Source organism: Solanum verrucosum, unplaced genomic scaffold (assembly GCF_900185275.1).
Source record: "Solanum verrucosum unplaced genomic scaffold, falcon-dt-bn FXZP01000120.1, whole genome shotgun sequence".
Lineage (NCBI taxonomy): Eukaryota > Viridiplantae > Streptophyta > Magnoliopsida > Solanales > Solanaceae > Solanum > Solanum verrucosum.
The window spans coordinates 1,065,700-1,087,889 of NW_026020714.1; the positions used below are offsets into that span (position 1 = coordinate 1,065,700).

Here is a 22,190-nt window from a genome sequence, read left to right on the forward strand (position 1 = left end):
AGGGGGTTCACGGGTTGGTTTGGGTCGGTTATTGGTCAAAACCAAAACCAAACCAACTTAATCGGTTTTAAAATTATCAAAACCAAACCAAACCAAATATAATATGCATTTATCGGTTTGGTTGTTTTCGATTTTGGTTTGGTTTGGTTCGGTTATTCGGTTATTAACCATACATAAAAATAAAAGAAACAATTTATTCAAAACGTGAAAAAAGTGGCAACAATCCATTCAAACAAAAAAATAGTTAGAATGACTGGCATTACAGAACTTTGGATCATTGAATTTACTGAATAAAACTTCAAAATTCACTATTTTGGCATAGGGAAGAGACAATGACATTTTCAGTCTCACAATGAATTTCCATAGACACTCATATACATGAAACCAATAAGAAAAATGTTCTCACATTGGACATTTTTTCTTTCATAAGTAAATTATAAATAAATTTTGATGAAATATATGTAAAATCTTTAAAATTGTTTATGAATATAATATATTATGTATGTATGTATAGTAATAAAATTTATGTATATAACTTGTTGGCTCGATTCAATTATTTCTTTGATTTTTTTCGAACAAAACCATAACCAAACCAATGACTATCAGTTCTTAACAATCTAAAACCAAACCAAACCAAAACCCAAATTAAATCGATTCATTTAATCGGTTTGGTTTGGTTTTTCAGTTTGGATCGGTTTTTATCCAAACCATGAACACCCCTAGTATTTAGCAAGAGTGCATCTTTGGCCTTCAAAACATACATTCATTTTGGAATATAAAAAAACTTTTTACCAAATAATTATTTATTTTTGTAAAAAAAAAAAAAACAAGTATGGAATATTCTTCTTCTTCTTCTTTTTTCAAAAAGAAAAAAACATAAATAATATGGAATATTTTGTCTAGAATAAGGAGACAAAAGTTCTACATTCTTCCATTTCTAGTATATCCTAAAACCCTACCGGCCGGCAGTGATCATTTTCAGCTCAAAAAATGTCAGATATTCCGCCGGAAGTTATCTCCGAGATACTTTCTCGACTTCCGGTGAAGTCGTTGTTAAGATTCAGGTGCGTATCGAAATCCATCAAAACCCTTATCGATAGCCCTAAATTCATCGAAGCTCACCTCAAAAATCAAGAACTGAAACCAAATTCCGATCTGAAGCTGATTCTCAAAGCTCACATTGTTGCTGATAACCTTTTCTCGCTTGATTTCACTTCAATGGCGTCGACCCAAATGCCCAGAGAGCTTGCACATCCACTGAAACACCTCTATGGACCGACTCAGGTACTGGGTTCTTGTCGTGGGTTGGTTTTGATTTCTAATAACATGAATGATAATGGTGTTTGGAATCCGTCTACTAAGGTATTTAGGAAGTTACCCTTTTGTCAGTTTAACCCTCCGAGGAAACCCCCGGGTGGACGGGGTCCGGGGTTGGCTCAGATTCGTGGGGGGTTTGGGTTTGATTGTTTAGCTAATGATTATAAGGTGGTTACGATTGCACAACTGTATCATCCTGATGCTGAACCTTCGTTGGTTTCGGAAACGATGGTTTTTAGTTTGAAGTTGGGTGTGTGGAAGAAGGTTCAGGATTGTCCTTACTGGTTGCTTAAGGAGGATAATGGGGCTTGTGCTGGAGGTGCATTGCATTGGATTGTAACGAAGGAACCGGCAGCTTGGTGGAGTCCTTTGATTCTTGTGGGGCTTAAACTTGGAAATGGGAGTTTTCAGGAGGTGGCGTATCCAGAGAATTTGGGGAATTCGTTACAGATGAATTTGGCAGTGTTGGGAGAATGTCTTTGCTTGCTGAAAGGCCATCTCACTTGTACAAATGCGAAGAATCATGTGTTGGATCGTATTGACGTATGGATGATGAAGGTTTACGGAGTGAAAGAGTCTTGGGTTAAGTTGTTTTCAGTTGAGCAGTTAGAGGGTCGACAACATTTCCGTTACTTGAGGCCAATAACATATTCAGTGACTGGTAAGGAAGTTCTTCTGGAAATGGATAATAGGAAGTTTCTTTGGTATAGTCTTGAAAGGAAGTCGCTCAAACATGCTAAGATTAGCGGTGGATTGGACACTTTTGAATCCGTTGTCTGTTTGGGAAGTCTTGTTCCTTTATATGAAGGTGGCAACGAAAAGGATAGGATGAAAGGGATTGAACAACGAGATGACTCGGTGACAGTGGAAATCAAAATGGAACTCTGAAGCAATATTAACATTATAGAGGTAATTGAAATGCATGTTTTATCTTATAGTATTATATTACCACTTTATTGTTGCTGATATGACACCCCATGTGTAAATTATGGCTCATTGACTCTCTTGTTATTCTTTTGCTAAAATCCCTAAAGGGCAATCAAAAACTGAAAAACACCAAAGGGGCGAAGGCACAGAGCTACCCATGTCTTGCCCCTTGTCCTGTTAATGCCGTTTAACAATGTTAAGGGGAAGGCGCATGGCCCCAGACGCCTTATAAGGTGCAGGGCCACCACGCCTAACACCTTGGTGGACTCCTTCCCCTTCTCACCTCAACCGCCACACGCACACTGCCCCAACCCCCCTTCCTCTCAATTACTGCAATATGTTCACCTCAGGAAGTTGTCTCTTTTATATTGTCCAAGTGCTTTGTATCTCTTTTGAACTTTTATGTTTTTTTTTCTTCCACTTCTAATAAATTGGCATATAAATCACATTATACAGGTCTAAATCTACTCTCCATTAAATCAACAGTATGTAAAATGAAAATAAGGTTAAAAGAAAAAATTGAAAATGGCACATAACTGTGAATATGATTTATAAAGTAAAATCCTTTGTTTTACTGTGTTGTACTTTGCATTTTACCTTTTAATGAAAATAAATCATAATCCCACAAATGTTATGACATATTTAAGATTATAAGATTCAAATGTTTTATATGTATACAGTTGTTATTTTTCCATATTTAAATCACAAATTCAGAAGTCTTTATTTTTTTTCTTATTTTGTATTAATTTAGATGATGTCACATCAATTAAAACAGGTGAAGTAGTAAACTCTCATTTGGATAGATTTTGAAATTTTAAATTTGAGTTTTTGAAATTGTGATTTTTTGAAATTTGAAGTTGTGTATGGACTTGCATTTTACTTGATTTCTTTTTAAAGTTTTGTTAGTGGAAGTCCTGAATCACTAATCTAAGCCAGTTTTTGATAACTTTAAAATCAGATTTTCAAAATCAAGTCAAATTTCATGATCAAACGCTAGTTAAATATCTAGTAAAATAATTGAGATGAGCCTAAACTTACTAAAATATCATCATCATTATTAAAAAAAATGAAAGTTGTAAAAGTGACAAAATAATGACCAAAAGGAGGGAGGGTTGGGGCAGTGTGCAGTGTGTGTGTGGCGGCTGAGGTGTGAGAAGGGGAAGGGGTCCACCAGGGTGTAAGGCGTGGTCACCCCTGCACTTTATAAGGTGTGTGGGGCCGTGCGCCTTCCCCTTAACATTGTTAAACGGCATTTCGGGACAAGGGGCAAGGCGTGGTTAGCCCTGTGCTTTTTCCCCTTTGGTATTTTTCAGTTGTTGATTGCCCTTTTGGCATTTTAGCAAAAAATTGTTGCCATTTTGGCTCTGGATTCTTGTTCTTTTTAGTTCTCTTCTTAGCGTCACTGACAATCCATCTATCCTAATCTTGTTTCCAAGTTTACTTTTCATTCAAATAGACATCAAGTTTACTTTTTTTAAAGTACATATCGTTTTGCTGCATAGTCTTGCTTTCGTTTTATTGCTTGGTAATAGAGGAATTCAAGTTGGAACTTTAAAGCAACCACGGGAAAGTTTAAAATTAGAGTATAGAGGCAAGTTAAATGCATGTTTCATCTTATACGGGGAACAAGAGTATAGGTCTAAATCCAAATTCTCTTTTTTTCTTAGTGAGATAGGGAAACACATTATAATTTAAAATGTTTGCAGGACTTGTGATCAAAGAATCTTGCTAGTCGAACCAAAGGTTTGGGAGTTAAGATCGTCTTATCTTAGTTGACTACTTTTCTGCTTGTCTAATCTTACCTTCTCAATTTAAAACCTTGTCGTATCTTTTGTCCGAGATAAATTTGAAAATCATCAAATTTGTTCAGTTTCTTTGACCTTACCAGAAAAATGACAGTCTATGACAGATTGCTTTACAAAATTACAACTTGGAATGTGTAAACTTTGGCTCATTTACTCTCTTGCTGTTCTCGTAGTTCTCCATTATTTCTTAGTCACACCGATAATCCATCTACCCATTATCTTGTTTTCAAGTTGACTTTTCATTCAAACAGACATCTAGTCAAAGACGTTTTTACAATCATTAAGTAGTTTAATAAATTCTGAATCCTCTACATGATTGCGTCCTCCCTGCATCTTTTTTTCCTCTTCCAACTTGCATTATACTTTAGCTAGTGTCTTTGATTTTTGAACTTCACGTTACATTTCTAAGTTGGTGATTATTAATGGTTACGAATGGCCACCCCGTTGTACATCTGGCCATTATGCAATGGAATTTCTCCAAAGCTTCCAAAATAAGATGGTAGATTGAGTAATCATAACATTCATTTTGTTTTAAATATTTCTTGTGAAGTTCTTTGAAGTGAATGGGCTAACTAATGGAGAAGTGTGTGCTTGGGCAGGCCCCTTTCCGCCTGCCACATCCCAACGCTCTTTTTTTGGAACATTGAGTTTACTTGTTTGTACCGATTCCTCAACGTTGTTCATAACAAAGATTTGTTGTTCTTGCAGGGATGAAGAATATAGAGAAGACCCTTCTGTTTATACCTGGCTCTCCTGATATATATAGTTAGTGCCATACCTGACTTTATCTTTTGTTAGCAACACAAATTGTCGTTGTGTCCGGAAAACTAATCCATCGACGCAGGTGTTATTTTGCTATCTAATCTAGACGTGTGAAAACCGCCTGCGGAAACGTCATACTGTTAGTATTAACTACTAACTATTAACTAGCAAGTTATTTGAATCTTCACCTATGTATCTAGTATAGCAGTCTTTTTGGCTGCTGGAAAATTGTGGTTAAACATATGACTAATATTTTGCTTGTTGATTCTAGTGTTAACATTAGTATTATGTGCTAATGTGTGTTGATCTAGTTTATTTGTGTCTGTATTTTCGTTTTTAAATGATGGAGGTGCTCAACTTGTTTGGTCATTTCTATCAATATTACATCATTTCGTTTACTTTTACTTGTCCATTAGCGACTTTAGATTCGACCTCTTACTATCTTCAACTTTGTTGCTTTCAAGGCTTTCGCCCTTTATCGTCTTGTTTCTGGAGTGGTAAAACCATGTTCATGTACCAGTTGTCTTTGAGTAATTTTATTGGTGATTATCAATAATATCCTGGTAGAACGGCTCAATAAAGTCAACTTTAACGAGATGTTTATTGTTTTTGGTCAATCCTTAAAAAGAAAAATTAACCTAAAATTTATTATAGGTAAGAATTGGACTTCAATTCTTTTTAAACTAGAGGTTTGAGGTTTGAGTCTCGTAATGATATTTTGTTTAGCTACGGAGTACTTTCCTCTTTGATTGATCCTGTTTGTCTCAAAATCGAATTAATCAGGAAATTTAATATAAATATCAAATATTGGATAAAGAAAAATTGAGACCTTCAATATATATATGTTAATATATCATCTCTGACCTTTTCCTATGTTTACTTTTCATACATATTTTAATTTCCTTTAATACAAATTCTGACTTAGATATCGATTACGTCTACTTACGAAACTAAAGACAATAAAATGTTAACGTCCTTTGAGTTGTTATATTTCTAATTTCTAACCCATCAATTTGAATTTTTGACTTTTTGTGCATCGTGTTAAATTTAAATCACTTTGCCTAATCTTGTTGCGGCTATATTTACTAAAATATTTTCTTCGTTTATTTTTATTTGTCAAATATTTTAAAAATAAATTTTTATTTTTATTTATCGTTTTGAAACAATTTAATTTTACTTTTAATATTAATTATTTATTTTTCAATTACTTCTTAATATCTAGATTATACATTAATTAATATAAATATAAATATTATAATAAAATATTCATATTAATCATCATGAATTCATATTAATCAATAATCATCATGAATTTTACCTATAAATCTATTATAGGTAAAAATTGGACCTCATTCTTTTTAAACTAGAGTTCTAAGGTTTGAGTTTTAGAATGATTTTTTGTTTAGTTAGGGAGCATTTTCCTCTTTAATTGATCATACGTGTCTTAGAATCGAATTAATTGAAAAATTCAATAAAAATATCAAATATCGAATAAAGAAAAACTAAGGCTTTCAAAATTCTGAAGCCTATAGTTTTCGATTTAATCGCTTTAGTGGCTTGACCCTTTGATCGGCCCGGCCTCTTGATCTCATTGCTAATTGGTTAATGGTGAAACCATATTAATGTACCAAATGTCTTGAGTGATTTTAATAGGTGATTAACATTAATCTGTTGACATCATTTTTTATTTTTTTTTGTTTTCCACCCGGTGTTTGAAGCTCACATTAGAGCTCCGACTAAATTCGAATCGCGCTCTGCAGGGCCCATTCGGGGGTGGCGCTCCCAACAAGATTTTCTCCATACCCAGGGCTCAAACCCAAGACCTCTGGTTAAAGGTGAAACACTCTCATCAGTGCATCACAACCCATGTTGGTCTCCTGACATCATGTTGCTAATTGGGTAATATAAGTTAAATTTAGTCAATTAACGAGGCATTAGTATGTAACATTAGCATAAAATAGATGTATTTAATTAAAGGAAAAATTAATGAAAATATACTATTTAAGACTTTAAATTACATAATATTATTCTAGTATTTTTATTTATAACATTAACATTTTAATTATAACTATGACAATTTATCATAAAATAAATAGCTACACCATTTAAGACCTATTTTATTGGTTAGTGAGCTGATTTTATGGGAATCATATTTTACCTTTTATTTAATTTAATTTTTAGAATCTCTATCACAATTATATTTGAATACGTTTTCATTAATAAATATCTCATTTTCTTTCTCTTGTTACCCTTTTCACGAAGGGATACAATTAAATGACATTCATCGTACTTTTTATTGGTATTAATGTTGGATTGTTGCACTATTTTTTATTTTTCAATATCATCTTTATCAAAACAAAGGATTTGTCTCTCCTTCTTGAAAATATTAACCAACAATTTATTTTCATTCCTTTTCTTCTTTTTAAAATCATCTCTAGTAACACAAATAAATTAATTTTACTTCTTGGAAAAATCGATTATGAGTAGAAAAATTACTATAGATAATACTCTTAGAAAAAGTCTCGTTTAAGAAATATTCATCTTTTCTCATTAAGAATTTTATTTTTTCTTCATACTTGTTCCCCCCCCCCCCCCCCCCCCCTCAAAATTACACATTTTTGAAGAAAAAATCACAAAACAATACTCTCTCTTTTTTTAGTTTAAATGTGGACCATGTCCACAACTTTATTAAAAAACATAAATCAATACCAATTGGGTCCAAAAGTGGCTCGATTGGAAACAACAAAACAAAGTAAACTACAGGAAGAAGAAAACAAACTAATCGAAAAGGAAATAAACTCTAATGTCTGGAAAAAAAAATTCAGCTTCTCCGATATGACAATAGTCGGAGAATCCTCCCAAAGTGACGATTAGTCCTTCCAAATACTCACCTCCTCTTGATATGAGCTATATTCGATATCGATCCAGGTATGGGTTGCAATCACTTCCACATCAACAAATCTCACTGATGTAATGATTCAAATACCTTTGAAGACTTCTTCTACCTAAATTTTATCGATCTGAGCTAGATCTCAAGTTGTGCACAAGAATTTTGGGGACGCGCTTCAGTCGCCATCCAGATTTGAAGACAAGATCTATTGAGATAAGTTTTACCTTTATAATTTAATTACTCATCTTTGAGATATGCTTTGATACCTAGTCCTTGATTATTCTCCTCAACAGGTTGAACCCCACCGGGATTAATACCACTGTTTAAGTCGACTGATCTCCGACCTTGCATCGCTCAACCTTTTCCAGGAGACTAAGGTAATCTTTCACCTTCTTAGTTTAGTCCTTTCCTGATTTTCTTTGAACTGATGTGGTGCTCTTTTTTTCTTTCTTTTTTAAGCACCATTATAATGTTTGTTTTGAACTTTCCGGATCCTCAAATTAGGAGTGTTTTCTTTGTCTTGTTGCAAATAGCTTTGGCCTGTTGTGGTAGTTCCTGCATATTTCGATATTGTTGTCTCTCTATACATGCAAAATGAGCAAACGACTTAGTTAAAGCATCAGCGAGGCTATTCCCTTCTCTGAGGACGTGAACCACATCCACCCCATGACTCCTTATCATAGTCTGAGTGTGTCTGATATCCTAAGCTATCTGCCATGGGACCTCCCATACTCCATGTATAACTTTCGGAGCCACCAGTGAGTTTGTCTCAATTATCAAGGGAAGGAAATTTCCTTGCACTGCAGTACTGTAACCCTTCCTTAATTGCCATGACCTCTGTCTCCAAAATAGATGTAATATTAATTCTTCTAGATTCTGCATATTTCAAATCTCCTCGTATATCTCTAATACAAAAGGCTATACACCCAACTCTTGATTCAAGCCGATAAGAAGCATCAGTATTGCATTTATATACTCCCAGGGGGATGACTCCATCTCACCACCATAGATTTTGTCAATGGAGCATATCCTTCAAGATATTTGACAATTAAGGGCCAGTTTTGATGGACATTCTTTAACCATGGATATCTACTCTTAGTAAATAAGTAGATGTTTCTATGTATCTCTACAATCATTGAGGTTGTTGACATATTTCCCCCATGCTTCATCACATTCCTCCTCTTCCAAATTTCCCAAGTTATGAAAGCAAGAACTACTTTAAACAATTGATTCAATTTAGGACTACCATCAGCTTTCCACCAATCTTCCATGATCTGTTGAAGCTGATTAATTGGAAATGATAACCCTGCAACATTTCTAAAAGTTTTCCAAACAGATTGAGCACTAGGACAATTGACAAAAAGATGAGAGAAAGTTTCAGGAGCACTATTATTGCAGCAACTACAATCAACCATCTCCACTATGTTCCTTCTAATTAAGACTTACCCAATAGGAATCCTTCTAAACCATAATCTCCACATAAAAAAGGATACCTTAAAAGGCGAACCTTTCTCCCAAATTTTGGAGATATCTTTTATATTCTTTCCTCTACTTCTGCATAATTCCCAGGCTGAGCTAACTTTGAATTTACCATCACTACTAGGTATCCACCATGCTTTATCTCTTCCTTCAGTACTAGTAAAGCTTCCTAAGGTATTGCATATGTGATTGCATATATCCTCATTGAAATTACTTTCCAGTGCATTAATCTTCCATCCATCTTCAGCATATAGTTCCTTGACATCTTCCAGTTGACTTTGGTTATGTGATATAGGCATCAAAAAATGCAAAGCACCCAGTTGTGTCTAGTTATCAAACCACACACTAGCATGTCCTTCTCTAGGTTCCCACCAGATATTTTGATCAAAGAAATCCCTAGCTTGTAACATAGCTTTCCAAACTTAAGATCCTTCTTTTCAGTCCACCAATTGTGGCCTTTGTCTTTTACAATACTTATTCCACATAAAATTAGTTCACATGGTATTTTTTGTTCTAAAATTCCACCACAGCTTAGCAAATAAAGCTTTGGAAACATCAAATAAAGATCTAAAATCTAAACCTCCCTCCTTTTTGGGTAGACAAATATCCCCCCATGCTACCCAGTGAGTGGCTCTTCCTTGTTCTTTAGAATTCCACAAGAATTTTGCAAAAATCTTATGAATATCATCAATGACACATTTAGGAGGCGTGATAGGAGGTAGACAAGAATACTCTGCAATACATGGTTAATCAACACTGCTTTACCCCCATAAGATAGAAGTTTCCCTTTCCACATTTGAAGTTTATTCTGAATCTTCTTGATGAGCTCTTTGAAATGAATCTTCTTCTTCTTATCATGACCAATAGGACAACCCAAATAAGTTAAAGGAAAGCTCCCTTTGCAGAGACCTATCATTTCCTCCACCATTTTAACAGAGCTAAGAGCAGCTTTGTTAAACAAGTACAAGAAACTTTTTTCTTTGTTTATAAGTTGTCTTGATTCTTGTTCATACATTTTCAATGTGTGCATTATCAACTGTACAGAACTCCTATCAGCAGAGGCAAAAATAATTGTATCATCAACATAAGATAAGTGATTCAACTGTTCACTCCATTTAGGACGACCATATCCTTTATATTCCTCTTCTAGGAATAGATGATTTAGAGCTCTCATTAATACATCATCAGTAAGTATAAACAAAGAAGGAGACAAAATATCTCTTTGTTTAACCCCTCTTGATGAATGGAAAAAATCATGTGCTTGACCATTAATCAATATAGAGTACCAATTATTAGCAATAATTCTCCAAATCATGTAAAGCATCATAGAATTGAAATCCATTTTTTCCATTAATTTAATAAAAAATCTCCAATCAACCTTGTCATACACCTTTGCCATGTCAAGCTTGATAATTACATTATCTGGTTTACCCCTCAACCTAATATCAGTAACAATTTCTTGAGCCAGCAATACATTTTCAGTTATATTTCTTCCTTTGACAAATCCAGATTGATTCTGGGATATCAATCTAGGAAGCAACACCTTCATTCTATCATGCACCAATCTAGATATGGTTTTATTAAGGAAACTACTCAAGCTAATAGGTCTAAGATCAGAAAAGGATTGAGGAAAATCCTTTTTAGGTAATAGCACCAAGTTAGTATGAGTAATAGACTTAGGTAAAGTAGCTCATTTGAAGAAAGCTTGAACTACTTTTATCACATCTGAACCAACAGTGTCCCAACAATTCTGATAAAAACAACTAGAAAAACCATCTGGTCCATAAGAGCTTTCTGCATTTAACTCAAATACTACCCTTTTGATCTCAGCCTCATCAGGTAACTTGGTCAATATATCATTTTCCTTTTGTGAGATTACAGGATTAATATGCATTAGTAGAGATAGGTCAGAATGATTAACCCCTGCAGTAAATTGTTTGGTAAAAAAATTAACCCTTTTCTCTGCAATCGCATTTTCTGATTCTGCCCATGAGCCATCAGATTTAATTATTCTCATCATGTAAAGCCTCTTTCTTCTTCCTCTCACTAAACTGTGAAAAAATTTAGTGTTCCTGTCCCCTTCGTCAAACCACTACACACTAGTTTTTTGTCTCCAAAACTCTTCTTCAAACTGTACATAAACCTTCAGCTCTACATGAGCCTTCTGAAGAATACTTCTGTTAGCGGGTGATGGATCGTCAAGAAATAGTTACTCCTTCAATTTCACTATTTCTTTTCTAATTGCTAATTGTTTAAAAATATGCCCAAAATTTTCTTTACTCCACTTGGCTAAAGCCTTCTTGGTCCTCTATTGTTTCTGCTTAAGCTGTACAAAAATATCATCTGAACTCTCAGCCACCCAGTTCTGCTCCATTTCTTCTTTAAAATCCTCTCTTGCAGTCCAAAACTTAAGAAACCTAAAAGGTTTGACAATATTACCTTTACTGGCTCCACAAGTAAGCAGGAGTGGGGCATGATCAGACCCAGTCCTAGCCAAATGTTGTACCCATGAATTGCCATATAAGTCCAGAAATAAATTATTCACCACTACCCTATCCAATCTCTTAAAAATGCATTCCCCATCTACCTTACCATTTCACCAGGTGAAAGGGTTTCCTGAGAAAGTAATATCAGCCAAACCACTTGCATTTAAATATTCAGCAAAATTTTCATACTCTTGGGGATATACTGGTAAACCACCAATCTTTTCTTCTTCACTCAATATCATATTAAAATCACTCCCGATCATCCAGGGGATAACATATTATTGGCTTATTGTGAATATCTCATCCTAGAGAGAAAGTTTTTCAATAGCATAACATTTTGCATATACAGCAGATACCAAAAGTTGCTCCCCATTTTCCAGAGTGAGTTGTAAAGTTAATTATTGCGCTGAGTCAGCTATAACTCCTACATGAACGTGTTGCTTCACAAACACCCAAATTTGACCATTCACATTGTAGTTGACGTAGTGCAGCCCTAATCTTCTTTTGTATCTTCGAATATGCCTAGAATTTTGAAATGGCTCCATTAATGCAATCAACAAAAACTTATGATGTTTGTGGAGCATTTGAACTCTGTGAAATGCCTGTTGAGTATTAACAGACCTAATATTCCTAAATAAAGCTTTGTACTTCATTTAGAAACTGTTTTGGCAACCCTCCTAGCTTGAACCCTTGTAGGTAAAATACAATTACTGTCTCCTTTAACTTTACCTTTTATTCCTTTTGTGCATAACTTAGGTGATAAGCCTGCCCCTTTGCATAGTTGAACCAAGTTAGAGTCATTTTCCCGCTCTTCAATTTCTCCTACTTCAAGCTTTTGATTTTCCTTATTTTGGTCTTTGGTTTGCAGTTGCTCCACCTTATGAGACACCAAAGCATGCAGAGCTTCCATTGGTGATGATTTGCTAGTATTGAAATTTGTAATACTTGCATTTGTGCACTCTTGCACCTCCTGGTTCTGCTGGAATTGGATCTACACCTCACCTTCCACCACCATCTGCAAAGGTTCCTGGTATGTTGCTATTTTCATGTCTTGTGCTGTGACAATTGCTTTCATTTCACCCTTCAGCATACTACTTGCTCACTTTTTCGATCACTTGCAGGTGCATCATCACAGGCAGTCCCTACTCCAGCAACAGCCTTCACAGCTACATCATATATTACTACTGCTCCTCCATCTATTTGTTGTACAACATTCTGCACTAGTGTTCCAGCCTCTTCTACCCTTTGCCCTGTATACTCTTTCACTTTTATGTACATGCTATTATTATTGTTGTTGGTTTGTTTCTCTTGTTGTGCAAATACCTCTGTGACCCATTCCTTAGTTGATACATGCTAATGAAAGTTGTCGTCTATATGCGTATGATTGTTTTTGTCTATTTCTTTTGCCCTACCATTAGTCGATAGATTGTCACTTTGTTGTTCACTATTTGCATCTTCATCGTTAAGAGATGCAAAAGATTTGCCAATTCTCATCGTTGTATCATCGTTTCAGTGTTCACTTTGCTTCTTCCTTGAGATAAATCTACTTGTAGGGTGCCATTTTCTGAGTTGTTTTCCAACACGAATCACAGGTATTCCAGTTGCCTCCAGTGAGTCGACATTGTCCTGCCTCTCCTCCTCTTCATCTACTGTTACTTTGAATTCAGGATGTAATACTTTACATTCCATCTCTGCATGACCTTGTAACTTGCATGTTTGACAATACTTTGGCAGCAAGTCATATTGTATCTTAACCTTCTCAACTCTTGATGTCTTTGTAACCTCATTTCTCACCTCTAGTTCTATGACTTTGGGGAGATCTGCTAATAAATCCACCTGTACCTTCACCTTTGCACAGCTCGGCCGAGTTTTATTTATCGTAGCTACATCAAGGTGTAATGGTTTCCCTACTGCTAAGGCTAGAGAGAAAATGGATTCCTTTACAAAAAAAGTGGGTCTTAATTCTGGAAAGGAGATCCATGCCATTGCTTGAGTGGTTTCCTTTTCTGCATTAAATTGTGCATCATAAATAAGAGGTCGCATCATATATGAATATCCATCCTTGGATAATATATACTACGCTGGCTTAGACATCATATTGATGAAATCTTCCTCTCTAGTGAATCTTATAAGAATATGTCTTTTTCGTAGTAACCCGATTTTACAATCCCCCTTAACATTGCATTGCTTAGGAATTTGTATGCGCAATTCATCCAAATCAGGCCAACCATACGAAAACTTCCCAACAACTGCGTATTGCAGATTTTCTATGATGTTCATCATATCGACTTCTTTTTCGGTCCAGACTATCCTTGGAACCCCATTGTTATAGGATACTTGTTTGACCGGAATTGGTTCCACTGCTGGCATAATGGTATTTTTCTCCTTATCACTTTTAAACATATTAGCATATATTGGGACAAAATTCTTTCCGTCATTCAAATTACCATGTGATTTCCCATCATTTGATGGTTCTGCATTTGTATGGCATAGGATGGGAAATGCAGAATCATTGTATAACTGTAATGCCGGTCCAACACTCAACGGCTGGCCAGCAACCATAATTCTACCGAAAATCGGAGCTAGGGTTTGAAAGATCGTAATATTTCGGAGCTAAGTTTCTCAATTAAGTAAAAAAATATACTATTTTATACCTTAATTTACATAATATTGTTTTAATTTTTTTATTTACAACATTAATAATTTGATTCTTCGCAATCATAGGTTCATACAATATCCAATCATGCATCAAAACCTCAATAAATGAGTCACATATTATATTTAATTATAATAATATATATTGACATTATCTATGATAAGGATTACATAACTTAATATATATGCTATCGAAAAACTAATATAATAAAAAAGATATAACACAACCTTATCAACATTGAGGTAGTAAAGGGATGGTGATTGTTCAACATCATCAAAAAACTTGCTAGGTCCACAATCATCAAAAATTAATCATACTTTGTTGTTTGATTATACTCCCTATTAATGGAGTCGAGCAGAGATAAGGGGTTCACTTAAATTTTAAAGAAAATAATATTATTTATATACGATTAATTTATATATATATATATATTACATGTTGAAATATCCTTTGACTTTTTCCTATATTTACTTTTCATACATATTTTAATTTTCCTTAATAAAAATTTTGACTTAGATATCGATTACGTCTAAGTAAGAAACTATAGATAATAAAATGTTAACGTCCTTCGAGTTGTTATATTCTAATCCATCAATTTGAATTTCTGACTTTTTGTGAATTGTGTTAATTTTAAATCACTTTGCCTAATCTTGCTGCAGCCATATCTACTAAATACTTTCTTCGTTTATTTTTATTTATTAAATATTTTTGAATAATTTTTTTATTATTTGTAATTTTAGAACGATTTTTTAAATTTTACTTTTTATATTAATTACTTATTTTTTTTCAATTACTTCTTAATATCTAGACTATACATTAATTAATATAAATATTATAATGAATTTCATATTAATCATCATGATTTTTTTTATATAAAGTCAAAGTGGACGGGGATAACATTTTTTAATAGTTTTACATGTCTTTTTCATTTTCTTGAAATGACAAAATTAAATATGTTTTTGGAAGAAAGAAGAAAGATATTGTTTCCAAAAAAAAAAACAAAGCTATTATTTTATGTTAAGATATTCTAAAAAGAAAAGTATGTGATTTGAGATTTTGTAAATCTTGAACTCCCATAAGAAAATATTTTATTTATATATAATTTAAATTATTGTATACACACATATATATATATATATACTAATATTAATTTTTTAAAATTTTTTATATAGTTATTTCTTTATATTTTAAATTTGCTTAATAAAAATTCTGACTAGTGTTATTATGTCAAAGTTATTGTAGCTAATGTTGACATTCTTCTTATCACGTTTCACTGCTTGCCTACTAAGAACTTCTCTAAGATTGAAAATAATATAAGTATCATATTCCTCTCTACAATAATTACAATTATAATAATTCGGTAAACAAAGCAAAAATAATCTTACCCTCTCAATTATAAAACTGTCATAACTTTGTCCAAGATAAATTCGAAAGTCGTCGAGTTGGTTCAGATTTCTTGACCTCGGAAGAAAAAGACCTTTGTGTGTGATTGACTTCTTTGAAAGATTACAACTTGGGATGAGTTTCAAATAAAATATTGCAACTTGGGATGTATAAACTATGATAGCTCATTGACTATCTTGTTCTTCTATTGCTAAAATGCCAAAAGGGCAATCAAAAACTGAAAAATACCAAAGGGGCAAAAGGCACAGAGCTACCCACGCCTTGCCCCTTGTCCTGTTAATGCCGTTTAACAATGTTAAGGGGAAGGCGCATGGCCCCACACACTATATAAGGCGCAGGGCCACCACTCCTTACACCCTGGTGGACCCCCTCCCCTTCTCACCTCAACCGCCACACGCACACTGCCCCAACCCCCCTTCCCCTCAATTACTGCAATATGTTCACCTCAAGAAGTTGTCTCTTTTATATTGTCCAAGTGCTTTGTATCTCTTTTGACCTTTTTTGTTTATTTTTTCTTCCACTTCTAATAAATTGCCATATAAATCACATTATGAAGGTCTAAATCTACTCTTCATTAAATCAACAGAATATAAAATGAACATAAGGTTAAAAGAAAAATAGAAAATGGTACATAACTGTGAATATGATTTATAAAGTAAAATCCTTTGTTTTACTGTGTTGTACTTCTTGTTTTACCTTTTAATGAAAAAAATTATAATCCCACAAATATTATGACATATTTAAGATTATAAGATTCGAACGTTTTATATGTATACAGTTATTATTTTTCCATATTTAAATAACAATTTCAAAAGTCTTATTTTTTCTTATTTTGTATTAATTTAAATTATGTCACATCAATTAAAACAGGTTGAAATAGTAAACTCTCGTTTGGATAGATTTTGAAATTGAAAATTTGAGTTTTTGAAGTTGTGATTTTTTGAAATTTGAAATTGTGTCTGGACTTGCATTTTACTTGATTTCTTTTTTAAAGTTTTGTTAGTGGAAGTCCTGAATCACTAATCTAACCAAGTTTTTGATTACTTTAAAATCAGATTTTCAAAATCAAGTCAAATTTCATGATCAAACGCTAGTTAAATATCTAGTAAAATAATTGAGATGAGCCTAAACTTACTAACATATCATCATCATTATTAAAAAAAAAAAAAAGTTGTAAAAGTGACACAAAATAATGACCAAAAGGAGGGGGGGTTGGGGCAGTGTGCAGTGTCTGTGTGGCGGCTGAGGTGTGAGAAGGGGAAGGGGTCCACCAGGGTGTAAGGCGTGGTCACCTGTGCACCTTCCCCTTAACATTGTTAAACGGCGTTTCGGGACAAGGGGCAAGGCGTGGTTAGCCCTTTGCCTTTTCCCCTTTGGTATATTTCAGTTGTTGATTGTCTTTTTGGCATTTTAGCAAAAAATTGTTGCTATTTTGGCTCCGGATTCTTGTTCTTTTTAGTTCTCTTCTCAGCGTCACTGGCAATCCATCTATCCTAATCTTGTTTCCAAGTTTACTTTTCATTCAAATAGACATCAAGTTTACTTTTTTTAAAGTACATATCGTTTTGCTGCATAGTCTTACTTTCGTTTTATTGCTTGGTAATAGAGGAATTCAAGTTGGAACTTTAAAGCAACCATGGGAAAGTTTAAAATTAGATTATAGAGGCAAGTGAAATGCATGTTTCATCTTATACGGGTAACAAGAGTATAGGTCTAAATCCAAATTCTCTTTTTTACTTAGTGAGATAGGGAAACACATTATAATTTAAAATGTTTGCAGGACTTGTGATCAAAGAATCGTGCTAGTCGAACAAAAAGGTTTGGGAGTTAAGATCGTCTTATCTTAGTTGACTACTTTTCTGCTTGTCTAATCTTGCCATCTCAATTTAAAACCTTGTCGTATCTTTTGTCCGAGATAAATTTGAAAATCATCAAATTTGTTCAGTTTCTTTGACCTTACCAGAAAAATGACCGAGTCTATGACAGACTGCTTTACAAATTTACAACTTGGAATGTGTAAACTTTCGCTCATTGACTCCCTTGCTGTTCTCCATTATTTCTTAGTGACTTTTCATTCAAATAGACATCTAGTCAAAGACGTGTCAAAACCGCCTGAGGAAACGTCGTACTGTTAGTATTAACTATTAACTAGTAGGTCATTTGAATCTTCACCTATGTATCTAGTATAGCAGTCTCTTTGGCTGCTGGAAAATTGTGGTTAAATATATGACTAATATTTTACTTGTTGATTCTAGTGTTGTTATTTCGTAATTAGCTAGTTAACATTATAGTATGTAGCGCTAATGTGTGTTGGTCTAGTTTATTTGTGTCTGTATTTTTGTTTTCAAATGATGGAGATGCTCAACCATTCGAGCAAAGTTTCACTTGTTTGGTCATTTCTATCAATATAACGCCATTTCGTTTACTTTTACTTGTCCATTAACGACTTTAGATTCGACCTCTTATTATCTTCGACTTTGTTGCTTTCAAGGCTTTCGCCCTTTATTGTCTTGTTTCTGGAGTGGTAAAACCATGTTCATGTACCAATTGTCTTTTGAGTAATTTTATTGGTGATTAACAATAATATACTGGTAGAATGGCTCAATAAGATCGCTGGCCTAAAGTCAGCTTTAACGAGACATTTATTGTTTTGTGGTCAATCTTTAAAAAGAAAAATTAACCTAAAATTTATTACAGGTAAGAATTGGACTTCAATTCTTTTTAAACTAGAGGTTTGAGGTTTGAGTCTCGTAATGATATTTTGTTTAGCTATGGAGTACTTTCCTCTTTGATTGGTCGTGTTTGTCTCAAAATCGAATTAATCGAAAAATTCAATATAAATATTAAACATTGGATAAAGAAAAACTGAGACCTTCAATATATATGTGTTAAATTATCATCTCTGTCCTTTTCCTATATTTACACTTTTCGTACATCTTTTAATTTCCTTTAATAAAAATTCTAACTTAGATATCGATTAAGTCTACTAAAGAAACTAAAGATAATAAAATGTTAATGTCCTTGGGGTTGTTATATTCTAATTTCTAACCCATCAATTCGAATTTTTGACTTTTTGTGCATTGTGTTAATTTTAAATCACTTTGCCTAATCCTGCTGCGGCTATATCTACTAAAATATTTTCTTCCTTTATTTTTATTTGTTAAATATTTTAAAAATAAATTTTTATTTTTATTTATCATTTTGAAACAATTTAATTTTACTTTTGATATTAATTATTTATTTTTTCAATTACTTCTTAATATCTAGACTATACATTAATTAATATAAATATAAATATTATAATAAAATATTCATATTAATCGTCATGAATTCATATTAATCAATAATCATCATGAATTTTACCTATAAATCTATTATAGGTAAAAATTGGACCTCATTCTTTTTAAACTAGAGGTCTAAGGTTTGAGTCTTAAAATGTTTTTTTGTTTAGTTAGGGAGCATTTTTCTCTTTAATTGATCATATGTGTCTCAAAATCGAATTAATCGAGAAATTCAATATTAATATCAAACATCGAATAAAGAAAAACTAAGGCTTTTAAAATTCTGAAGCATTTACTTTTCGATTTAATCGCTTTAGTGGCTTGACCCTTTGGCCGGCCCGGCCTCTTGATATCTCATTGCTAAATTGGTTAATGGTGAAACCATATTAATGTACCAAATGTCTTGAGTGATTTTAATAGGTGATTAACATTAATCTCCTGATATCCTGTTGCTAATTGGTTAATATAAGTTAAATTTAGTCAATTAACTAGGCAGAAAAATTACGAGAATATACTATTTAAGACTTTAAATTACATAATATTATTCTAGTTTTTTTATTTATAACATTAATATTTTAATTATAAATATGATAATTTGTTATAAAATAAATAGCTACACAATTTAAGACCTATCTTATTGGTTAGTGGGATGGTTTTATGGGAATCACATTTTACCTTTTATTTTATTTGTTTTTTAGAATCTCAAATCACAATTATATTTGAATAAGTTTCTTTAATAAATATCTTACTTTCTTTCTCTTGTTACTCTTTTCACGAAGGAATACAATTAAATAACATTCATGGTACTTTTTATTGGTATTAATGTTGGATTGTTGCACTAATTTTTATTTTTCAATATCATCTTTATCAAGACAAGACAGATTTGTCTCTCCTTCTTGAAAATATTAAGCAACAATTTATTTTCATTCATTTTCTTCTTTTCAAAATCATCTCTAATAACACAAATAAATTATTTTTGCTTCTTGGAAAAATCGACTATGAGTAAAAAAATTACTATAGATAATACTCTCAGAAAAAGTACCGTTTAAGGAATATTCATCTTCTCATTAAGAATTTTGATTTTTCTTCATATTTGTCCCCCACTCCCAAAAAAAAATACGCATTTTTGAGGAAAAATCACAAAAATATACTATTTAATACCTTAATTTACATAATATTGTTCTAATTTTTTTTATTTACAAAATTAACATTTTGATTCTTCATAATCATAGGTTCATACAACATCCAATCATGCATCGTAACCTCAATAAATGAGTCATATATAATATTTAATTTTAATAAGATTGACATTATCTACGATAAGGATTACATAACTTAATATTTACGTATAATGCACATGTCATCAAAAAACTAGATTAATATAAAAGATATAACACAACCTTATCAACATTGAGGTAGTAAAGGGATGGTGATGTTCAACATCATCAAAAAACTTGTTAGGTACATAAGGGGTTTACTTAAAAAATTTCAAAAGAAAATTATATTATTTATATACGATATATATATATATATATATATTACACGTTGAAATATTCTTGGACTTTTTCCTATATTTACTTTTCATACATATTATAATTTCCCTTAATAGAAATTTTGACTTAGATATCAATTACGTCTAAGTAAGAAACTATAGATAATAAAATGTTGACGTCCTTCGAGATGTTATATTCTAACCCATCAATTTGAATTTCTGACTTTTTTGTGAATTGTGTTAATTTTAAATTACTTTTGCCTAATCTTGCTGCAGCCATATCTACTAAAACTAGATACGTGCGCTCGTGCCAGTACGGACCCAAGATATATTTTATTTTGTTATACTTTATGTGGCACATATGAAATTTGGAGAACCACTCAATTTTTTAATATATATTTTCTTAAAAATTTAAGTTTTAAATTATTGTAACTCATAAAATTGACATAATTTTTAAATAATATGTTATTTTCTCTGTCCCAATTTATGTGGCACGGATCAAATTTGAAGAGTTTTATTTGTGGTGCTTTTAATTTTTTAAATTCAATGACATATGTTTTTTTACTAATAATATTAATGATCTAATATTAGCATTAGAAATAAAAAAGTGATTTACAGATAAAAGATAGAGAAATAAAACAATTAAACGTATTACTGATTATGTAGTACTTATTTGGGTATATATATATTTACCTATGTAAATAAGGTTTTCTTAAATAATAATAATACTATTTTTAACTATATAAAACAAAAAAAAAATTATGACATTTAAAAATTAATAATATTTTTATGTAAGATAGAAGATGGAATAACTAAATATGAATACGAAATATATTTACGTAATACAAAATATTCCTTTTTAATTAACACTAAATTAGATAAATGATGAAACATATGTTTTAATTAAGGGAAAAGGGCTTGATATACCCCTCAACTTTGTCATTTGGAGTTGATATGCCCCTCGTTATGAAAGTGGCTCATATATACCCTTACCATTATACAAACAGCTCACATATGCCCCTACCATTACATAATGAGCTCACATATACCCTTTATTTAACAGAAGTGAAAAAATTAGTTTTAAATTTATATTTTTTACTTTTAATTTTCTCAAAAATTATTTTGGGGTATATATGATTCTTCTAGCAAAGTTTAAGGTATATTTTAATCTTTTCATACATAAATTATTTTGACTTCTTTGATTATAATTATTTGAGTTTCTTATTCATATTTTATTTTTTTCTTTCATTCCTTAGTGTAAAGAAAAAAAATTAAAACTATATTTTTTTGTGCTATATTATAATTTAAAACTATTTTTTTTTGTCTATATTATTATTTAATTTTTGTATTTGAAGAAACAAATTTGGTCATCTATAATAAATTTTACAACAATATTAGTGAAACATAAATAAATTTGACCATCACAATAATAAATCCAAATTAGTCATTGAAACAAAAAAAAGTCAAACAAAAATATATTTGAGTAGGATTAAATATACTCATATGGAATTTATTTTTATTTATTTTTAAATAATAAAAAATTCAACGAAAATTAATTTTTTTCATTTCCGTTAGAGGAAAAGGGTATATGTGAGTCATTTGTATATAAGTAGGAATATATATGTGTCACTTTCATAACGAGAGGTATATCAGCTCTAAATGACAAAGTTGATGGGTATATCAAACCATTT

The 22,190-nt window shown here is 32.1% G+C and overlaps 1 protein-coding gene and 1 long non-coding RNA gene across 2 annotated transcripts; both read left to right on the plus strand.

Annotated features, from left to right (window-relative positions):
* The first annotated feature begins 914 nt into the window (after positions 1–914).
* Positions 915–2,205, plus strand: LOC125812504 (F-box protein CPR1-like). The gene has a single exon (XM_049491980.1). The coding sequence runs from the start codon at positions 991–993 to the stop codon at positions 2,203–2,205; it is 1,215 nt and encodes a 404-aa protein (XP_049347937.1). The 5' UTR covers positions 915–990.
* A 5,386-nt stretch (positions 2,206–7,591) lies between these two features.
* On the plus strand, positions 7,592–13,063 carry LOC125812601 (uncharacterized). Its single transcript, XR_007442006.1, has 3 exons — positions 7,592–8,078; positions 12,535–12,696; positions 12,788–13,063. It is a non-coding gene; the product is annotated as an uncharacterized LOC125812601 (long non-coding RNA).
* Positions 13,064–22,190: the final 9,127 nt, after the last annotated feature.